We start from the raw sequence: 21,874 nt of genomic DNA on the forward strand, positions 1-21,874 counted from the left end.
CTTGGATATTTTTTTCACATAACAGTTTAATAGTTTCATATTATATTGCAACGATATGATTCTCTCTCTCTCTCTCTCTCTCTCTCTCTCTCTCTCTCTCTCTCTCTCTCTATTGCTAAAGTAAACTTATCTTTGTATTGAAAAAGCGTGACGTTCAAGAATTAGAAGTGTGTTTATGCAGTTGACAGCATAAATATCTTACATAAGTAAGAGAGGACAGCAAAACATGGCGAATTATTTTGATAACAAATATGAAAATGAAAGAGGGAAATGAAAAGTAGTATACAACAGAACACTTTATTTACAGCACACCAAATAGACAAAACAAACAAACAAATAGTTAAAAGTAAAGAAATGAAGTGTCATTACAAATAAACAATAGTCTATAAATAATTATATACATGATGGAACACACACACACACACACACACAGACCAGTGCATGAAGCAATATAAAATTCAACACACAAATTTGTTTTTATGTACAGAAATGTAAGAAACAATTGAAAATCAGACAAACCAGTTCTATCACAAAATGAATCCATAATTGGTAACATATACAATCAAGGGATACTCATTTTATCAACAAAATCACGAACAAGAGATCACTAGTTGGTTGATTAACCAGAGATATACTTAAAAGACTATCAATCATTCATAAATAAATTAACCAAGCAGTCAGTCAGTTAGTCAGTCAGTCAGTCAGTCAGTCAGTTAATCAGTCAGCTAGTCAGCCAGTTAGTTAGTTGTTCAAGAAAGAAAGGAAGGCGGAAAGAATTTAAGAAGGAAACGAAGAATTAAGGAAGGAAAAAAAACAGGAAAAGTTGTAATTCCCATCATCATAGTCATCGTTATCATCACCATTATCATCACTAACGACTACCGTAGTGGTAGTCGTTAGTCCTATCACCATCACCACCAACAACAAAAACACCGAGAATACACAACACAACACAACACAACACGACACAACACAATACAGACACAAATTTCCACATCATTTCTACATTACGTTAGCCCATTGGAAGGAACACGAGGGCGAGGGGGAAGCGGAGGGCGAGGAGGTGGGGTGGTGGATGTGATGATGACTTTGGAGGAGGAGCAAGGTGGGGCAGACTGCAGCCTATTGGTGGAGGCGCGCGGGGCGAGGGGCGGGGGTGATTCCTGTTTGTTGGTGGATATTTCTGGTATATCGGAAGGGGATGGTGATTTTTCCTCTTGACTTTCGTAATTGGTCCGGTTCAACAACTGAGAAATACGGTCGTATGTAGGTTCCTCTTCCACAGGCTTTGAAATCTTTGGAGGGCGATCATATGTGGAGTATCCGGGCCTATCGTCTTCTACAGGCGTTGCAATATTGGCTGGTCGGTCGTATATAGAGTAATCGGGACTGTTGTCTTCTACAGGCATTGCAGTCTTTGGAGGGCGATCATATATAGAGTATCCTGGCCTACTGTCCTCCTCCACAGGCGTTACAGTCTTTGGAGGGCGGTCATATATAGAGTATCCTGGCGTGTTGTCTTCCTCCACAGACGTTGCATTCCTTGGAGGGCGATCATATGTTGAGTACCCGAGTCTGTTGTCTTCCTCCACACGTGTTACAGTCTTTGGAGGGCGATCATATGTAAAGTACCCGGGTCTGTTGTCTTCCTCCACACGTGTTACAGTCTTTGGAGGGCGATCATATGTAAAGTACCCGGGTCTGTTGTCTTCCTCCACACGTGTTACAGTCTTTGGAGGGCGATCATATATAAAGTACCCGGGTCTGTTGTCTTCCTCCACACGTGTTACAGTCTTTGGAGGGCGATCATATGTAAAGTACCCGGGTCTGTTGTCTTCCTCCAGTGTTACAGTCTTTGGAGGGCGATCATATGTAAAGTACCCGGGTCTGTTGTCTTCCTCCACAGGCACTGAAAATTTGCCAGGTCGGTCGTATGTAGAATATCCGGGTCTGTTGTCTTCCTCTATAGGTGTTGTAATCTTTGGTGGACGGTTGTACGAGCATGTAGAGTATCCGGCTCTGTTGTCTTCCTCCGTAGACACTGGAATATTGGCAGGAGGGTCACAAGTGGAGTATTCAGGTATGTTTTCTTGTGCATGGATTGTCACTTTCGAAGGCTGGTCAAAGGTGGAGTACGCAAGCTTCTTATCGTGTACGGCCACTGGGGATGGAGTAGGATGATCGTGGGATTGATCTGAGCTGCTATGTACTCTTACAGGCACTGGGTTGGGTCTTGGAATATCGTAGATGGGAGAGTAATCACGTTTCCTTTCTTTCTTACTCTTAACACTTCTTTTAAACTTCCAAAAGATCTTTTCAGTACCATTTTCAAGAATCGGTTCTGAATCTCGCTCTTTGTTCTGAGTCTCAGTGATTTCTCCCTCCATCTGTGGCTGGGAAGATTCCATCTGTTTCTTTTTGCACTGCCGTCTGATCAATATCACCATGATTATCGCCGCCACTATCAGGACACCGACACAGAAGCCCAAGGTGAGTGCTATCCCAATATCTCCACTGCTTGACTCTTTCGTGTTCCCGTAGCTGGACATCGTGCCAGAGTCGCGCCTCACGCCTTCACCATCAGCTTTCAGACGCACTTAATTGTATATTTTGTATGCCTCTCAGTCTTCTTTTGTGTGTGCTTAAAGTAGACAAAGCAGACTTACACAATGCCACGAGATTAATCCATGGTTAGGTCTATAAGTGGAAGGAAATCTTAGGAACCGTTAGCGGAGAAGTGAAGTGAAAAGACAGCAAAGTGAAGACAAGCACGTGTCTCCGCCGGGAAGTCTCACTCACTTCTGGCTTAAGAGAAAAAAGTCTTCTTAGAGCTGTTACTGATAAGAAGAGACACAAGAAAAAAGAAAAACTGACATCTCAGGTAAGCAAAAAAACAAACAAACCTGGCGCTGCTCCAACTACCAACTAAGGTCAGACGAGGAGCTGCTGGCCACTTCAGGCAAGGGTGAGGTCAGGTCAAAAAGTCGTACCTTCAGTACACGTATAAGACAAGTAATGAGATAAAAATATTGAAATAGTTTGTTTGTATCGCTTAAACATGGCAACGTTTAGATTTGTGAGGTAATTTCCTGTGTGTGTGTGAGAGAGAGAGAGAGAGAGAGAGAGAGAGAGAGAGAGAGAGAGAGAGAGAGAGAGAGAGAGAGAGAGAGAGAGAGAGAGAGAGAGAGAGAGAGAGAGAGAGAGAGAGAGAGAGAGAGAGAGAGAGAGAGAGAGAGAGAGAGAGAGAGAGAGAGAGAGAGAGAGAGAGAGAGAGAGAGAGAGAGAGTGAAAGCAGCTGCATAAGAGAAAATTAGCTATATCGATAAATTTCATACGTTCATGTCCTTATAGACTTTCCCAGCTCCTCAGCACCAGGGAGGCTCCTCAGATAACAACATTAGTTAGTGAAGATAAACGCTAATAAACTTTGACAAATACCATTAATACATTTCTTCATCTCATGCTACTTTCACATCTGTTCCTCCTCCTCCTCCTCCTCCTCCTCCTCCTCCTTTTCCTCCTCCTCCTCCTCCTCCTCCTTTCCTCCTCCTCCTCCTCCTCCTCTTCCTCACTTGGGTGCCTTACCAATAAAAAGAAAATATATCCTAGTTGAACCAAAAAATATATCATGATATTGATACTAGAACACACACACACACACACACACACACACACACACACACACACGAAAAAAACAGCAATAATTAAAAAAAAAAAATCTTCAAAAATCTAAACGTTCATATATAATAACAAATACACAAATGCGCTAGACATGTTGCGATACGAATGCATTAAACATACAATAGCAGAGATACACAGATGACACCAAGCTTTCCTGTATGTAATATAGTGATTCGCTGACACTAAAGAAGAGATACACGCACGTTAGATAGAGAAGGGGAATAACAAAGCAAGAGACAAGAAAGTGAGGAAGGGCAGGAAAGGAAAGCGAGTTCAGTAGATTATCATTATCTATGGAACCTCTCTCGGCTCACAAAAGAGAGAGAGAGAGAGAGAGAGAGAGAGAGAGAGAGAGAGAGAGAGAGAGAGAGAGAGAGAGAGAGATGGAGTGAGGGGAGGGATATCAGTAACTTTAAGATAGTTTCCCATACAATACTCCAACCTTTAGGTAAGAAATGTGTCCTTTCTATATACTCTGTACATATTGTAAATCTTCTCAGAGAGAGAGAGAGAGAGAGAGAGAGAGAGAGAGAGAGAGAGAGAATTTCCACATTCCCTCAGATACTCTTCATTTTCTTCGCAATCGTGCAACAGAAAACGTAATGAAAGAAAACTTTGCTTGACAGCACTTGCCAACTTTTTCAATATCGTCTCGTTGCTTTAGAAGAATTAGCGAGGTAGTTAGCATAGTTAATAGAGAGAAAGAGAGAGAGAGAGAGAGAGAGAGAGAGAGAGAGAGAGAGAGAGAGTGTGTGTGTGTGTGAGTGGGGGTGTCAGTAACTTTAAGATAGTTTGTTACACGATAATACAGATGTTATGTTATCTCACATACTGCAATGTAAGCTTTCATCTCCAAAGTCCAAAGAGCTCAATCAGGTTAGTATAGCAGGTTACTTTAGTCTTGTTGGGTTAGCTTACACAACGAGTAGTTAATCAGCTCAGTTCGTTTATCTAATTCAGTTTAACTTAACCGATTTCATCCCATGCAAAAATAACTTCAGTCGTGGCACTGTATGACGATAGTAGGCACACCGGTAATGACAGCACAGCAGCACACCGCCAGGGCTGCACGGTTACCCAGGGTCATGGAACGGAACCAGCGATGCGGCTTATTCGGAACACCAGGCGACACCTTGATGACCGCGTGGGCAGTGTGGCGGTCCACGAGAGACAAGAAGACGTGGCAGACGATGACCAAGGAGATGAGGAAGATAGCAAATAGGAATACCAAGTCAATACACTTAACGTAGGAGGTTTGAGGCAGGTTGGCTGCAGTCTGGGAGAAGAGTGAGGCCAAGACGATGAGCACACTGAGAGTCACCATGACGCGATTGGTAAAGTCATCCCGGTGGAAGAAAAAGGTGAGGAAGGCGATGGTGACGAGCAACAGGATGGGGATGAAGGTGGTGACGACATAGCCGCTGTACTGTCTCCTGAATAGTAGTGCCACCGTCAACACTGAGTCGTGCGGCTCGTACCCTGCGTGCGTGATCTGTAGCGTGTTGCATGATTACACAGTGTTAGTGAGACGCGGGACACGGGGCAGTATTGGAGGCAGTTGTTTGGGCACAGGAATTAGGATTTTTGGTTTGGTGGATGTAGATGGAATAGCCGGAGATAACGTCTTCTATAAGATTGGGATGTTGGGGGATATCACATCGCCCTTGGTATTACTGGTTTATGGTATTAAAGGTGAGGTACTTTAAAATTTATGGCTTGTAATGACACTCACCATGTAGGAGAGGTGGTTGAAGGTTGGCACCGTCACATTGAGGTTTTGCAGATCCCACAGCTGGCCGTCCTGCAGCTTCAGCTCCAGGACACATCTCACATTCTCGAAGGGGAACCGCATGAGCAGAAAGGTGCACTGCACTGTCACCTGGTGGTGCGTTTCTAACCACAGCTGGGCACATTGCGGCGAGAACTGGATTTCTGTATAAGATAAAGTGGCGTTCGTGGCAGAGCGAAGCAGGGGTGAGTGGTGATCAGAGGGAAGACAGGAACATGTCATGAAAAGGGATAAGGTAGAACGGAAGCAAAGTGACAACAAAAGGATATCAAAAGTAGAGATGGCCAGAGGTAAGACAAGGCACGGGACGTGTAGAGATGAGACACGGCAGAGGTTGGGCAAAGGCAAAACAGAGAGCAGAGGTAGGAGAAGGCATGAGCCAGGGAGAGGTAAGACAAGGCAGGATATGAAAAAAAAAAAAAAAATAGGCAGTGGCAGAGGCTGGAGAAGGAGGAAGGTAAGCAGACGTAGGAGAAGGAGCAGAACAGGGATAGAGGCAGGACTTGACACATGTCTCATTTCGTTCCTTTTTTGTCTACCTAGTTTCAGTCACTCATCACACACACACTCACCTTCCCACACGCCGTAGCTTCCCGGCTCACCGTCGCACATCCTCCGCACATTGGCACTCTCCAGCCTCGTTTTGTCTTCGTCCCTCACCGGACTCAGCACCACTTCTGGCCGCCACAGGTTGTCCAGGGACACCTTCCGCGATGCGTTGGTCAGCAGGTTGAAGAAGAGGAGCCTGTCGTCGGTCCAGAAGAGGCGAAGAGACAAGGTTGCCATAAAGTTGTTTTTTGCCAAATTAATTTCAGGTACAGCCAGAAATTTCAAGATGGCTTTCATCTTCTGGGATTTGAGGGGCACGCTAGTGATGCTCCTTCGCTGGTCATTCGTCAGCCTGATCAGGTCACAGCCGTCCTCGTCTGAGCGATCATCACAATCCTGAAAGGAATCGCAGCGGGTGGACAGACTAATACAGTGGCCAGAGTCACAAGTGAATTGGTCCTCTTTGCACCCGGACAGTGCCAGTGTGACAGTTCCTGTGTTCGGTAAGGTCCATTGTTTTCGTCCCACTGGCGGGAAGTCTGAAGTGGTGTTCGTACATGCCAGGTGACGAGTGGTATTCCGGCTTGAGTAGAGGCACCAAGTGCTATCTTGGCGTGAGATAATAGACTTCTGAACGCCTTGCAAAACATTTATACCGTCTCTCTTACGGAGATTGTACTGGCTGTCTGCGACGTGCCCCAGCGTCTCCGTTAAACCAAGCAACTTAAGGGTGGTTCCATCCTTCACGACACACACCAGGTCAGAAAACTTATCATGGCATAACCATTCCGTCACATAAGTGGCCAAATAGTCTCCGTTGCCCCATATCACGTTAAAACAAAGACATGAGTTTGGTGAAGTGCCGGTACTCTCACTGACAGGTACAAATATCCTGGAGAAGATATTCCTTGCCTGGAAATATTCCTTTAAGTCTTGTTTTGAAGCCTCTGTTTGCTCCACGACGAGCATTTGGGCGTTTATTTTACCGCATTCCTTAGAAATCTTAGGTTCGGTCATATAAATCTCCGTGAAAAGAAAAAAGTCTAGGATGTCCTCACATAAATCCTTCCTAGCAATGGTGGACTCGGATACGTTACTGAGCACCCACTCACTCGCCTGGGACACGAAGAAGTCAGAGGGCGGCACGCTGCACTGCGCCATTTCCAGCACCTCTTCGGGTTTCAAAACTCTAGAGAAGAGATGAAAGTCTATAATACTTCCCGAGAGAGAGGAATCTGCAGTATATCCCCCGCGTGGTATGTCTTGGTCCTGGCCGAGCACCAGGACGCCCTCCACTGTCTTGTTGCACGTCTGCCTCCTGACACGGCTGAAACACAGCTGTCCATCCAAGTACACGTGTAGCTCGTCATCCATCGTGACACACAAGTGCCTCCGTCGCAGCAGTTGAAGAGAAACATTGTAGTTGACAACCAGCGAGTTCAAAACAATTGTTTTCATTTTTGTCTGTTGGAGAGCTGTGGAAGGAAGAAGAACCACTAAGAGGAAGTTGCGAAAATTTCAGATTGAGATCAATAAACTGCATGAGAGAAAGAAGCAGTGCACACCTGCTGAAACAATTGCTCTCAAGGAGGAGTCTTACGCACTGACATATGTGGGCATTATAAACTTGCCTTAGTCAGCTGTGGCCTCACTGAATGTCTTTCTTTGTCTCAACACAAAAGGGGACTCACAGACTGTCCTCTGAAGACATTTCTTCACACTAACCCACATGTGCTTCACAAAATTTTGCCCTACATTTAAAAGCCAAAACTGAAAATGATGTTAGATTCAGCCTCGTGGCCTCTACCTGGTGAAGACCACAAATGTCACTCCCAGGCATTTACCCACACAGTGTCTTCTCATTCACTTAACCGCCGTAGTACAGTGGAACCATGCGTGCTTTGAGGTCCGAGGGGCCTCCAAGCGCACGGGTTCGAATCCTGTCCACGGTCCGAGTGTAGGTTGGACTTCCTCACTCGGGGTAAGGGTTTTCTAGCGGGTGGGCGTTGAGTTAGGAGGTACCCCAAAAAGTATCCCCTTTAGCCCATAAATTCCCGTGAAAAGCCCACATGGTATAAATAAAAAAAAACTGGTTATTTATTAATTTCTGCAATATATATATATATATATATATATATATATATATATATATATATATATATATATATATATATATATTTGTGTGTGTGTATTAATAGAACATCACCTGTTTTATAGTAAATCTCATTGGACCCTGTCAGCTGCTTCCTTTACGTGCGGGAGTTCAGTACTGACCGATCTTCGAGTAGGACTGAGACCATTCTCACACCAAACACCGGGACAGCGAAGCAAAAACCCCTCGAAGTCAGTCTTGTACCTACTTGCTGCTAAGTGAATACGGGTCACACATTAGAAAGCTCGCCCATATGCCTCTCCGTGCCAGGGACTCGAACCCGGACCTTCTCGATTGTAAGCCGAGCGTGCTAACCACTGCACTACGTGTGTGTGTGTGTGTGTGTGTGTGTGTGTGTGTGTGTGTACAAGCAATATATATAAACAGAAAGAAAAGCGTCACAATCTGGCACAGAAAAAAAAAAGAAAAAAAAGAGCCGAGGCATCAGAAGCTCACAGTCGTGGAGAAACACAAACAAGTCAAAAGTACAGAATAGAACACACACCAATCAAAAGAACATTGTCGTTGAGCACGTCTTTGGCCAGACTGACCATATCAGTCCACGTCCTGTAGTAAAACAGTTCAAACCACAGACACACGGAGTAGGCCTGCAGGGGCGGTACGTGTGGAGTCAGGCTTGCCCAGGAATCCGCCGTCTCTTCACCATCAATATTGAACGACCAGACCCTCACCAGATCCCCAGCCTCCATGCTCTGGTCAGCCTGTTCTGCGGCGATATCCTGTGGTGTCCTTCGTAGATCTGTGCCTTTGCGTCAGTGAGAGAGAGAGAGAGAGAGAGAGAGAGAGAGAGAGAGAGAGAGAGAGAGAGAGAGGAGAAAAGGGGAACGGAATAAGTAAAAACCAGTGTTACCGGATCTGTTGAATAAAAAAAAAACTAAATTTACAGCATTTCACCTTCCTTTAATATGCTAGAAGACACCACAACACCAGCACACCTTCCTGGCCTGCAGACTGCTTCCTGGAGGCAGCCTGCAAGGTAGAGGCGTGAGCCAAGGGAATGGTGACAACAAGAGCAGTCACCACAAGTAGTAAGGTGCGGCTCTGGTGGCGAGGAGCAGACACGTGAGCTCTGCCGCACATCCTTCCTCCGTGTTTGCTGCTTTAGTACTAATGGGACGCTCTTGGTCTCAGTGGCGTCTCATTATTTATGTTTTTTCTGTGGACTATGGATTTTCTTTGCAGCAGGTCACGTATCGATATATATACTAGGCACACTGCTTTCATAAATACTTCATCTTATCTCGACGATCTTTTTATTAGTTATCATTTTCTTATACATACTTTTCCCCTCTTTTCATATCCTTTTCATATTCGTTAATCTTCTGTAGTTTCTCTTAAGTCTTCTCTTTTCCTTCTTTGTATCCTCTAACACACTCGTAAATTTCTTTCTTTCAGCCAGTATATTCCTACATGAAGATTCTGACACGAATATCGATATCAAGTTAATCAGACACACTCATCAAGAAACAGCCCAAACTTTCCAGGTACTGATCGATGCACGAACTACCAGACAAACAATGAGACAATGGCGTGTGCAACCTCTTAGACAAATTGCTAACTAATAACCTGCAATCCATTTAGTCCTGAGTGAAGTGAAACAGAAAAAGACTGTTTGGTCAAGAAAGTCAAATATACCTGCGTTCAATACTCACTTTCTTCATTTGGCCACTATGAACTGGTAACGTTGGCACGACACTTTTATACTTCATTTGAGTATCAGTACACTATTTTGCTGAGTCAGAATAAAGCTATAGGCACTGCAATATTTAAATCACGTACTAGAATAAGAACACAAGAAAAAAGGGAAGCCACAAAAAGCTGTCAGGCCTACAAGTGGCAATTTCTCTACCTAACCTTCTTCATCTGTTTATATCTTTTATATATATATATATATATATATATATATATATATATATATATATATATATATATATATATATATATATATATATATATATATATATATACTCGTATATATATACCATGTGGACTTTTTACAGGAATTTCTGGGCTAAAGGGGATACTTTTTTGGGGTACCTCCTATCTCAAAGCCCACCCGCTAGGAAACCGTTGCCCCGAGTGAGGAAGCCCAACCTACACTCGGACCGTGGACAGGATTCGAACCCGTGTACATGGAGACCCCTCGGACCCCAAAGCAAGTATGGTTGCACTGTACCACGGCGGCCTTTGTCTATTCTATTCTTTATTTCTAATCTCCCTGAATTACGGAGTCTGTTCCATTCATCTACCGTCTTTTTTGAGAACCATTACCTTGTCTTTCTTTTAAATCTAACTTTATGAAGATTGAACTCTACCCTTGACTAACCTAACCTAACCTTATTAAGTTACTGCCTCGTCATTCCTGTCTTTTGGAATTGTGTATTCTAAACTCTAAGAATACCAGACTAACACATATTCCTTTACTCTTCTCATGAACACAAACACCTTCCACACTCTATTCTTCCATCTTCCTCCTCCTCCTTCTCCTCCTCCTCCTTCTCCTCCTCAAGATCTTCCTCCTCCCCTTTCTCTTCCTCCTCCTCCCCTGACTGGTTTCTTATAGGATAAAGTCTAGTTAATATTCACTAGTCTTGCACAACTTGTTTTTTGTTTTTGTTTTTGTTTTTTACCGTTCTAATGAAAAAAAAATGAAAGAAAAAGACGGAATTATGATGCATTTCTATAGTTCCATTGAGACAGAGAGAGAGAGAGAGAGAGAGAGAGAGAGAGAGAGAGAGAGAGAGAGCACATGATAATACACAAGAACAACACACAAGGAAGATATTACGTTTGATCTACTTGCTACTAATGATTAAAGGCGTGTGGGAGAACAGGATATAACAGATCAAGGCTCTCTCCTCACCCATCCCTCCCTCTAGCAACACACCAGCAGGGAAGAGTAGAAAGAAACCACCACCTGTTCACCACCTGGCAGAGACGAGTGCACGGAAATTATAAAGTGTAACATGAATTCAGGAGTCTGGGAGGTGCATGACTCTACACCACTGCTTGTGTTCATGCCGACCACAGCAACTAACGGTTTCAGGACTAGGCCGTTAGTAATGAAGACGATGATGGTGATAATGATGATGGTAATGGTAATAATAGTAATGATAATAATGGTGATGATAATAGTAATAATAATGATAATAATAATGATAGTAATAATAATAACAACAACAATAATAATAATAATAATAATAATAATAATAATAATAATAATAATAATAATAATAATAATATATGATAATAGTAATAATAATAGCACACGTAAGAACACACACACACACACACACACACACACACACACACACACACACACGCGCTATGAATAGATAACTGAGAGAGAGAGAGAGAGAGAGAGAGAGAGAGAGAGAGAGAGAGAGAGAGATAGAGAAAGATTGAAACGTTTACATACACATTCGCTAGCTGTACATTAACATGACCTTAAACTGATAATGCTGGGGGAGAGGCAAACACAATCTCGGAGCAGCGTGAGGGAGAAAGTAGGAGTACCAGCAATTCAACCTAAGACTCAATAACTCGGTGATTAAGTCTGGGCAACCTGCACACTGCACCGCCCGAGGAGAGAGTGAAACTTTTGACACACCCGCCCCCATTATTTGCTGGAGAGAGAGAGAGAGAGAGAGAGAGAGAGAGAGAGATGGGGAGGCGGACGGAGTGTTATGGGGAGAGTGACGGAGAAAAAACACGAAAGGATAATTTCAAGAGCACAAACGAGAGAGAGAGAGAGAGAGAGAGAGAGAGAGAGAGAGAGAGAGAGAGAGATGGGGAGGAGGGTGACTAAGGAAGAACACAGAAGGATAATGTTGAGAGAGAGAGAGAGAGAGAGAGAGAGAGAGAGAGAGAGAGAGAGAGAGAGAAAGTAGAAATGACAATAAGAACATTTAATTAACTACCTACGTGTGTGTAATGCTCCAAAAATGTCTATAAATTTCTCCTCCTTAGTTTGAGTCATTCCAGAGAGAGAGAGAGAGAGAGAGAGAGAGAGAGAGAGAGAGAGGACCTTACAGAATTAACTCCATTTAACACTAATTTCCTGCAGAGAAAATAATGACCAAATACAAAACGCACCTAAAAACAAGACAGAAAAATAATAAATCACTCAAGTACATGATTAACAAACCTGAACACTTGAAAAACACAAACATTAAACTTTCCTCTTGTAAAAATCATGAAATTCTACTCGTAATCGCTAAATGGCATCTCTTGTCTTGCCTGGAGGAGGAGGTGGCGGTGGTGGTTGAAGAGGAGGAGGTGAAGATAGTGGTGTATCGAAGGAAGAGAAAGAGGAGGAGAAGGAGGAGAATGGGAAGGAGGATGATATGCTGGTTAGAAAGAGAGAGAGAGAGAGAGAGAGAGAGAGAGAGAGAGAGAGAGAGAGAGAGAGAGAGAGAGAGAGAGAGAGAGAGAGAGAGAGAACAACTGCAGTAGTAGTAGTAGTAGTAGTAGCAATACGTAGTAGTATACATATTTATATAGTTGTAGTAGTAATAGTAGGAAGAGGAGGAGAAGGAGGAGGAGGAGGAAGGGAGGAGCAGGAGGAGGAGGTGGAGGGGGAGGAAGAGGAGGAGGAGGTATCAGCAGGAAAAAAGAAAAAGGTGTTAATGGTCATAGAAGAGGAAGATGTCCTGGTGGGAGTGGCAGGAGGAGGAGGAGGAGGAGGAGGAGGAAGCAATAGGAGGAGGATGTAGAGAAATGGAGAGTTGAGAGGAGGAGTTGTAGGCGGTATTGGTAGTGATGATCCGCCTCCTCCAGTGTTACAGCCGTCCGACGCGACGCCCGCCCTACTTACAGGCTCACACACAGCCTGGTCAGTCAGTCAAGAGCTGTTCTCGCCTTCTCGCCTCCTGCTCCTCGTCTCCGGCTCTCCTCTATACCGGTTACACGCGGCAGCCTCTGTGTTTTCATCCCAGTGTTAAGAAAGACTCCATCCACGTGCATCATTAGCTATCGCAAGGAATAAGATGTGCTCTGCTTGCCGCGAGAGACTGTTTGTTTACTTACCCAATTGTGCGTTCGTGTGAAGTCGACTGCTTGCACTAAGCGGCAGTTTCGACGCGTTATTTGAATTACTGTGATTGAGTACTCGGTGATAATGTGATGAACGGAAATTTTATATTGTTTTTTCTACAGTTTTTCTGGCCTGATACACTTGTTTTCATGAGGTGTTGTGACCATTGTTGCTAGCATTGAGGCGGGTTAACAGCAGGATTAAGTAAACTATTGATAACGTATCAAGACAAGCGTCCTGCCAGCTGGCCCGTCATAATGCTGCCAGTGAGGATGAATCTAGCGGTAGTTTTTTTCTTCACCTTCTTCGTCTTCTCCATCCAAGACCCGCAGCTTCGCAGTTTGCTGTCCAGTGATGCACTCAGTCCAAGCAAGAGTGCTTTCATTATCTTTTCCAAAAGCAACTCCACTAGTAAGGCGAACAAAGGAACATCTACAGCAGATGCAGCAGATGACGAAACAACACAAAAATCTAGTGAGGAAGAATCTCAGGTAGCTGATCATACCAAAACAGGAACAAATCCTATTACAAGTGAATCGAAGTCAATGATGCGGTCGGATGGGGAGATAAGTCTTACTACGGTGTTACTGAAGGATATCCGTGATGCTCTCTATGAGAAAACGGAAAATCTGGAGCAGGAGTTCAAGGAAAACGTCAAACATCGGCTGAACTCTCTCAGCCTGGAGGTACAGGAATCGGTCAGTGCCGTGACCGCTGATCTGGAAAGGGTTAGGGAGAGCATGGAGCAGAAAGTTGAGCTAATGCTGGAAACATTCTCTACATTGAGACTGTTGGTGGTTGGGCAGGGACAACACTTGGATGAGTTGCAGGAGAGGCTGCAGGGAATGGAGGAGGAAGTAGAACAATTAAAACAAACGAAGGCGGCGATGCAGCAGCGGTCTTCTTCAAACTACAAAACACAAGACGAGATCAATAACCCCGGAAGCCTGGTACGAGGAAAAAGAAACCCTGAAACAGAAAACGGAGACATGGATCTGAACAAAGCAGTACGAAACACAACAAAGAAACTGGAGGACTTGAAGCAAAAAGTACAAAACGTTACTGAAGAAGTGTTCGCGGTAAAGGACGAGCTACAAAATCTCCAGACCAACGTAACCAGTCTTTCCTTAGCTTCCTCGACACCCATACCTTTAAAAACATCCATGACTGTCACCCCGAGCTCAATGTCATGTCAGTGTTCAACGGAGGTGCTTCAGAACGCCATTGAGAAGCTTGAAGCAGCGCAGAAAAAGCAAAAGAACGACTTCGTAGAGATGAAAAGACGGATTTCAGTGGTGGAGAGCTTCCGGAGTGGCGTGGGGAGTTATAGTCAGAGGCTAGGGGTGGCTGAGGGCCCTCGGGAGGATTTGGAGGAGGTTAAGACGACCGTGGCAGCAGTGCAGGATGACCTCAATAAACTCAAGGAGGGGATGGAAGGTGCTGTGACCTCCAACGGCACTTTCTTTGCCAAGGCCTCAGGGGAAGGTGAGAGAGAGAAAGAGAGACACAGCAAGGTTAACTTTCACTACCTTTGCTGTGATCAATTGTGTATGTGTGTGTGTGTGTGTGTGTGTGTGTGTGTGTGTGTGTGTGTGTGTGTGTGTGTGTGTGAGAGAGAGAGAGAGAGAGAGAGAGAGAGAGAGAGAGAGAGAGAGAGAGAGAGAGAGAGAGAGAGAGATTAGATATATTCAATGATAGTGGCTATATAGATAACATAGTACAAATCTTTATCAATATCTTTATGAAAATGTAAACCAGATAAAAGAGATACTAAACACAACGCTCACTGAGCCATGTCACATACACTGGAGAAGCGAGGAGGAATGTCAAGGAAAAAATTAACGAAACACAAAGATCGACTGTTGCCACGAATAGTTTCTCAGAAGTTTAATAATTTCATAAGAGTATTCTATGTGTTATTACTTCCTCGAATACTCTCCTCTGAACTTCATGTTATTATTTTTCATCTTAGACACACGCGTCTCGCATACGATTCCTTCAAGCCAATATCTGCTTCATAAAATTTTTTTGAAGACTGTAAACTCAAATTATATTCCTCCTAATCTTCTTCCTCTTTTTTCCTTCTCTTCTTTCATATATTGCTCTTCCTCTTGGTTCTCTACACGTATTTGGTAAACTGTGATGATATTCTTCCTCCTCCTCCTCCTCCTCCTCCTCCTCCTCCTCCTCCTCTTTATGCATTCGGTAACTCAAATAATAATCCTCCTCTTTTTCTTCTTCTCTTTCTCATCTTTCATATATTTCTTCTTCTCTAGCTCCTCTTCATATATTCGGTAAACTAAGATGATATTTTTCCTTCTCTTCCTCCTCCTCCTCCTCCTCCTCCTCTTCCTCTTCTTTCATATACCTCTCCTTCTCTCGCCATACTTCACGTGTTCGGTAAACTCAGGCAATATTCTTCCTTTTCATCCTCTTCCTTCATCTTTTCGTTCATATAGTCCTCCTCTTTTTCCTTCCTTCACATATTAAGTAAACTCAAATAATTTCCTCCTTTTCTTACTCCTCTTCCATCTTTTCGTTTATATATTCCTCCTTTTCCTACAGCTCTTCACGTATTCCTCCTCCTTCAGGCATGTGTGTGTGGCCGTACACTCGTGGTGGCGGCAGCTGCTATTTCGTCAACCGGGAGGACCGTCTGGGGTGGGAGGCGGCCCGGGAACACTGCAGGGGACTCCAAGGTGATCTCGCATCGCCCGCCAACATCCAGACCTTCAGGAGCTTTGTCCATATGCAACGACGTGAGTGTCTGGCGTGGTGGTCTTTCTGTGTGTGTGTGTGTGTGTGTGTGTGTGTGTGTGTGTGTGTGTGTGTGTGTGTGTGTGGTTCTTACTTCTATTAAGGCGGTGTCACACTAGCACTTTTTCCGTCTACTTTTTCCGTCGTTTTTCAGAAAATCGACAATATTTTGGCTGCGACCTGTCACACACAAACGGTGTTTCGTCGTCACGCAGACCGACAATGTGAACAAACATGGAGGCCACGCTGCCGCAAAGATACGCTGCTCTGAACGTAATACTGTGTATTACGAAACTAGACGAGCTAAACAAGCCAAAAAGCGTGCATGGATGCGTTCATGGTTAGTGGTAGAACCAGTGCACGTAGAAGCAGGTTGAGGAGACGCGGCAAGTCTTGTGGTCTTGGTCTTGGTATGTAAACAAAGGCGGAAAATTTGCAGACGGAAACGATTCTTTTCGTCTGACAAATTCATACGATGAGTTTATGCGGAACGTTGAAAAATTGACGGAAATCGCATTAATCGACGGAAAAAGGGCTAGTGTGACACCGCCTTTACTACTACTACTATTGTTGATACTACTACTATTGTTATTATTACTATTACTACTACTACTACTACTACTACTGCAACAACTACTGCTGTTGCTACTGCTACTACTACTACTACTACTACTACTACTACTACTACTAATAATAATAATAATAATAATAATAATAATAATGATAATAATAATAATAATGATAATGATACTACTACTACTACTACTACTACTACTACTACTACTACTACTACTACTACTAATGATAATGATAATAATAATAATAATAATAATAATAATAATAATAATAATAATAATAATAATAATAATAATAATAATAATAATAATAATAATAATAATAATAATAATAATAATAATAATAATAATAATAATAATAATAATAATAATAATAATAATAATAATAATAATAATAATAATAATAATAATAATAATAATAATAATAATAATAATAATAATAATAATAATAATAATAATAATAATAATAATAATAATAATAATAATAATAATAATAATAATAATAATAATAATAATAATAATAATAATAATGATAATAATAATAATAATAATAATAATAATAATAATAATAATAATAATGATAACAATAATAATGATAATAATAATAATAATAAGAGCAATAATAACAGCAATAATAACAACAATAACAACAACAATGATAATATATTTACACAATAAACAAACAAAGAAAGGAAATCTGTGGGATCCTGCAAAGACTGAACACCGTGAGTTACTGAGGTGAAGTGAATCTTTCTCCTTGCAGTGAGCCGAGCCAACACGTGAGAGTTAAGAACCATTAGCCTGTTGAAAAATAAGAAGTCAAAACATCTAGAAAATATTGCTTTATTTTTACCTTTCTTCTACACAATCCTCTAGATTCACAGTGTTTCCCAAACTTTTTTAGTACGTGACCCCTTACAGCAGTACCAAACCTGTCATGACCCCCACATTTATAAGCCTTCCAAAATCGTACTAATTTTAAATGGCACAGATATATTTTAAAATTATAAATAATTTGTAAATCGGCTAAGCTGGCCGCTAGATCTAGCCGATTCTAGCGGCTTCTAGCCAGAAAATGGCCAATCTGGCAACACTGTGTGGCGGGTCTGGCAGCCGTGGTACTTATAGTGGACTACCGGTCTGCGCATGCACTCGAGCCAGCTCCGAGACTGACTGAAAAGTTTAGCCCCGTTCCGGCAAGCTGAATGTAGTACATACAGTTGTTAGACCCTTCATGACCCCCAGAAAAGGGCTCATGACCCCCAGTTTGGGAACCCCTGCTCTAGAACCATAATATCTACACCTCCCTCTCTGTCAAAGAAAAATAAAGCACTACTAGAATAATTTGGGTAGTGATTATCATGTTAGAAAAAATAAGTCAAAGAATAAGATAACGAAACATTTTGAGAATACTGACGTGTTCCTGCCTTCCTCCTACACACCTCTAGAGTTCTTACGTCTCCTTCTCATAAAGAAAGAAAGAAATGCATTACTAGAATAACTTCATTAGTGAAAAAAAAGTCACAATAAGGCAACGAAACATTTTAAGAATACTGACTTGTTCCTACTTTCCTCCTACACATCTCTAGAATTCCTACGTCTCCCTTTCTAAAAGATAAAGAAAGAAATGCACTACTAGAATAACTGGATTATGTTAAAAAAAAAAAAAGGATAAAGAAAAGTCGCAAAATAAGACAACTAAATATTTTGAGAATGCTAACTTATTCTTGCCTTCCTCCTACACATCTCTAGAGTTCTTAGGCCTCCCTCTAAAAAAGAAAGAAAGAAAGAAATGCACTACTAGAATAACTGGATTAGTGACTATCAATGTGTTAAAAGATAAAAGGATAAAAAAAAAAGTCATAGAATGATATGACGAATCATTTTGAGAATACTGACTTGTTTTTATCTTCCTCCTACATGTCTCCAGAGTTCTTACACCTCTCTCTCGAAAGAAAAAATGAATAAAAAATGTGCTACTAGAATAACTTCATTAGTACACATGGGTATCAACTTTAAAAAAGTCACAGAATAAGATAACGAAACATTTTCAGAATAATAACTTGTTTTTAACTTCCTCCTGCACATCTTTGGAATCATCAGCTGTACACCTCTCCCCTCACAGTGAGTCGAGCCTACACCTACTGGATGGGCGCGTCTAACACCAATCCAGAGAGGGCGTGGAAGTGGACTGACGGCCGTGGTGTTGGCGAGGACATCATAGAGACAGGGATGGTGCAGACAAGCCGCGCCCCGAAGTGTCTGGCCATCAAGCCTTCCTTCAGGTTCGGAGGCCTAGCGGAGTCCTGTCACGAAAGCAAGTTCTTCATCTGTCAGCAGGAGCGTTTGTTGTAGTCTCCCATAGAAGGCGACGAAGGGGAAGTGACTGAAGGAAACAGTGAAGGAGATAGAGTGAGGAGTAGTGTTGTGCCATAGTCTCTCTCTCTCTCTCTCTCTCTCTCTCTCTCTCTCTCTCTCTCTCTCTCTCTCTCTCTCTCTCTCTCTCTCGATTAGGGATTCTCAACCTCTTCCTGTAAAGAACCCCTTAGTTATAAGACCATCTACCCGAATCCCCATCAATCTGACATCGAACAGAATATGTTGATTTACTGACTGACACTAACTCAATATGTAATGGTATGCTGCAATTAGATCAACCATTTAAATACCCTGGAAATCTTGTGAACTCCTGGGGGCTTGCGAACCCCAGGTTGAGAACCCCTGCTCTAGATTTTCATCATGTCTTTTCTGCACGAGCTTCTATTGCGTCTGTGTTAGAAGAGAACGTGCGCGACCTTATCATAGCATCTGGTCTTTTTGGAACGAGCTGCTTGAGAAACAGGAAAAGGCATGGCGTGTGTTTATGGTGCGTTTCCCTTCATATTTTCTTCGTAAAGAGAGCTGCGGATGTTGTTTTGTATTTATATTCTTGTCGCTAAGTTATGTCGATATTTCGTTATTTATTTACATCAGTGACTTTCTCTATTGAGGAAAGCTACTGAAGTCGATGTTATGTTGTTACTGTATAGTGAAATACATGAGTAAGGTTTGTTTTTCGTATTCGTGTATTTATAGTTTTGTAATAAAATTGAAGTCATTGTTACAAATTGATAGCTAAAATGAATGAAGTCATTGGTTTGTACACTAATTTCTTTCCTTCGCCAGTACAAATATGCAATATTATATTTTCATATATTTACTTTTTGTATAATTATATTAACATTTCAGCTTCGCTACTTTATATGCTGTTAATGTTGCTAATGCTGTATAATATCTACCTACTTGCTACAATATTTATAGATTGGTTTTGTGCAATACAATGCAATGCAATTAGAAATGCACCACTTGTACTCGTATTAGTCTTGTCACATTGCTATTGTTTCTGAGTAAATCCAATGAATTCCACGTGTGTGATATTCTTGTCATTTCGCTGTCATGAGAAACACAAGCTCAGCTACAATGATGTACTATACACTCATAGATCAGATGGAAAACCAACGATCGCTCTGTATCAATGTCACACAACTAGTCAAATACAAGAAAATGATGCGTCCATGCAGAAACACAATCAAGGTAATGTCTCCTGCAGAGTGAAAGAGATTATAATTTTTGTATATGTACTGTTGAATTAAGATCAAAACCACACACTCGCTTCACCTCAGAGTCGTGCATGTAAACAAGCAGTGGTCGGTGTCCTGTGTATAGTGGTGACGCACATAGAATAAGTTGAAGACGTGATTGCTGTGGCTGAGTGGCGGCGGCCAGCGAGCGACGTGTCTTGGCGCTGGGAGGCAATGTTTGCTCCTGGAGAAAGTGGGGGACGGACTGGACCTCTGGAATGTGAGACGCCGAACCACCACCACAAGAAGAAGAAGAGTAATCCCAAGTCAACGGAGAAATTAAAGAGAACGTTGGACAAATTCATGTACAGCGATGACAATTGATACTGACACTGTATATGTGCGCTTCTCACCATGGCATACAGGGACAGCTATGTGCACCTACTGGCATTTGTAGCTTCGTCCATCTTATGTTCTCAAGTTCTTCTATGACAAGACATGTTTGTATTTCAATCAACAAGAGACCTTTAAATCCTAACTACGCAGGCTCTCTGATTCAACAACGCTAGAGAGAATGTGGGAAAATAATCTTCAGCTGCTATTGTTGGTGTGTTTGATTGAACTAAACCACATTACACGTAACTACAAATAATTGATAGTGCTAGACCACTACAGTAGGAAATAAAAAAGAAAGTTTCTATCTCGTAGCATTGTTGATTTAAGAGGGTACAGCTCAAGGGGTCTACATAGTGATATAGAAGCTTGGTGACGCGGCAATATGGGTGTTGTTGTTATTATTAGTTTTGGTGTTAGGGCCGCGAAGATCTATAGATCCTTATGAGCCCTCAATATGGGTGTGGCGCAGATCGAAGGCAGTGAAGGTTATGGGTGTCAATACGCTGCTTATTGCCCGTCGAGGAAGTTGATGTGCGTGACGTTGTTGTTGATAGGAAGTCCAGATATTTTTTTTTACTTAGAACAGGAAACGTGGCGCAGAGGGAAAATACACAGTGAAACAATCTGAGCCGCACCTCATTTGTACCTGAAACTATTAATTGTACACAGACTTTCCTGGATGTTGTGTTTTATCATTATCGTCATTATTGTTATCTTAGTGAAGATTTTACAAGTTTTCGTTTTTATTAACAGAAGAAACGCTTAAGAATCCTGCTAATCATTTCTGTGTTCTTTGAAATAGTCGTGGGGAAATGTTTTTATCATTATTATTATTATTAGATTTTTTTGTTGCTAAAAGGAAAAACACTTAACACCTCGCCTAATCATCTTTGTATCCTCTAAAAATTGTAGTGAAATAGCAAAACGTTTAAAAGTACTGTTCTGAGAGTGTAAGGTTCGGATAAACCTAGCCAGGCACTACCGGATGTCCTGTCCTTTCCTCAGAGACAAGACCCACCTCACGATTACTGTTGCCTTCTGAAGTGACGCACACTGTTCATTAATACTTCAAGGTAATGTCAAGGTGAAGGAAGGAAAGAAAAATATGATTGTCTGTAAATTATCTATATGTACTTCGTTTCAATTTCCTTCGGACTTAAAAAGAAATTTGTTTTGTTTGTTATTATCGACGTAAAGGCGGCGTCACACTAGCACTTTTCCGTCTTCTTTTTCCGTCAATTTTCTGACGACTGTCAACTTTTGCAGACGGTGGCCGTCACACACAAGCTTGCTTCCGCCTTTGCCGCGCTTGTCGATTGTAAACAAACATGGCTCCTCATTCACCCCAGCAAGCCGCGG

General features: G+C 42.2%; 2 protein-coding genes across 3 annotated transcripts; one reads left to right on the plus strand and one right to left on the minus strand.

The window, feature by feature from the left end:
- Window positions 1-283: 283 nt before the first annotated feature.
- Window positions 284-2,805, minus strand: LOC123512354 (pollen-specific leucine-rich repeat extensin-like protein 1). 2 transcript variants are annotated; one of them, XM_045268710.1, is made up of 2 exons: window positions 1,886-2,805; window positions 284-1,825 (listed from the first exon to the last, which is right to left on the minus strand). In XM_045268710.1, the coding sequence occupies exons 1-2, from the start codon at window positions 2,547-2,549 to the stop codon at window positions 1,008-1,010; spliced, it is 1,482 nt and encodes a 493-aa protein (XP_045124645.1). In that variant the 5' UTR covers window positions 2,550-2,805; the 3' UTR covers window positions 284-1,007. The 2 variants fall into 2 exon arrangements, with proteins under 2 accessions (XP_045124645.1, XP_045124644.1); XM_045268709.1 differs by having other exon boundaries at window positions 284-1,821; window positions 1,882-2,805.
- Window positions 2,806-12,987: 10,182 nt separating this feature from the next.
- On the plus strand, window positions 12,988-19,964 carry LOC123512404 (oxidized low-density lipoprotein receptor 1-like). Its single transcript, XM_045268793.1, has 3 exons — window positions 12,988-14,712; window positions 15,819-15,986; window positions 18,685-19,964. The coding sequence occupies exons 1-3, from the start codon at window positions 13,485-13,487 to the stop codon at window positions 18,912-18,914; spliced, it is 1,626 nt and encodes a 541-aa protein (XP_045124728.1). The 5' UTR covers window positions 12,988-13,484; the 3' UTR covers window positions 18,915-19,964.
- Window positions 19,965-21,874: the final 1,910 nt, after the last annotated feature.

Source organism: Portunus trituberculatus, chromosome 33 (genome assembly GCF_017591435.1).
Source record: "Portunus trituberculatus isolate SZX2019 chromosome 33, ASM1759143v1, whole genome shotgun sequence".
NCBI lineage: Eukaryota > Metazoa > Arthropoda > Malacostraca > Decapoda > Portunidae > Portunus > Portunus trituberculatus.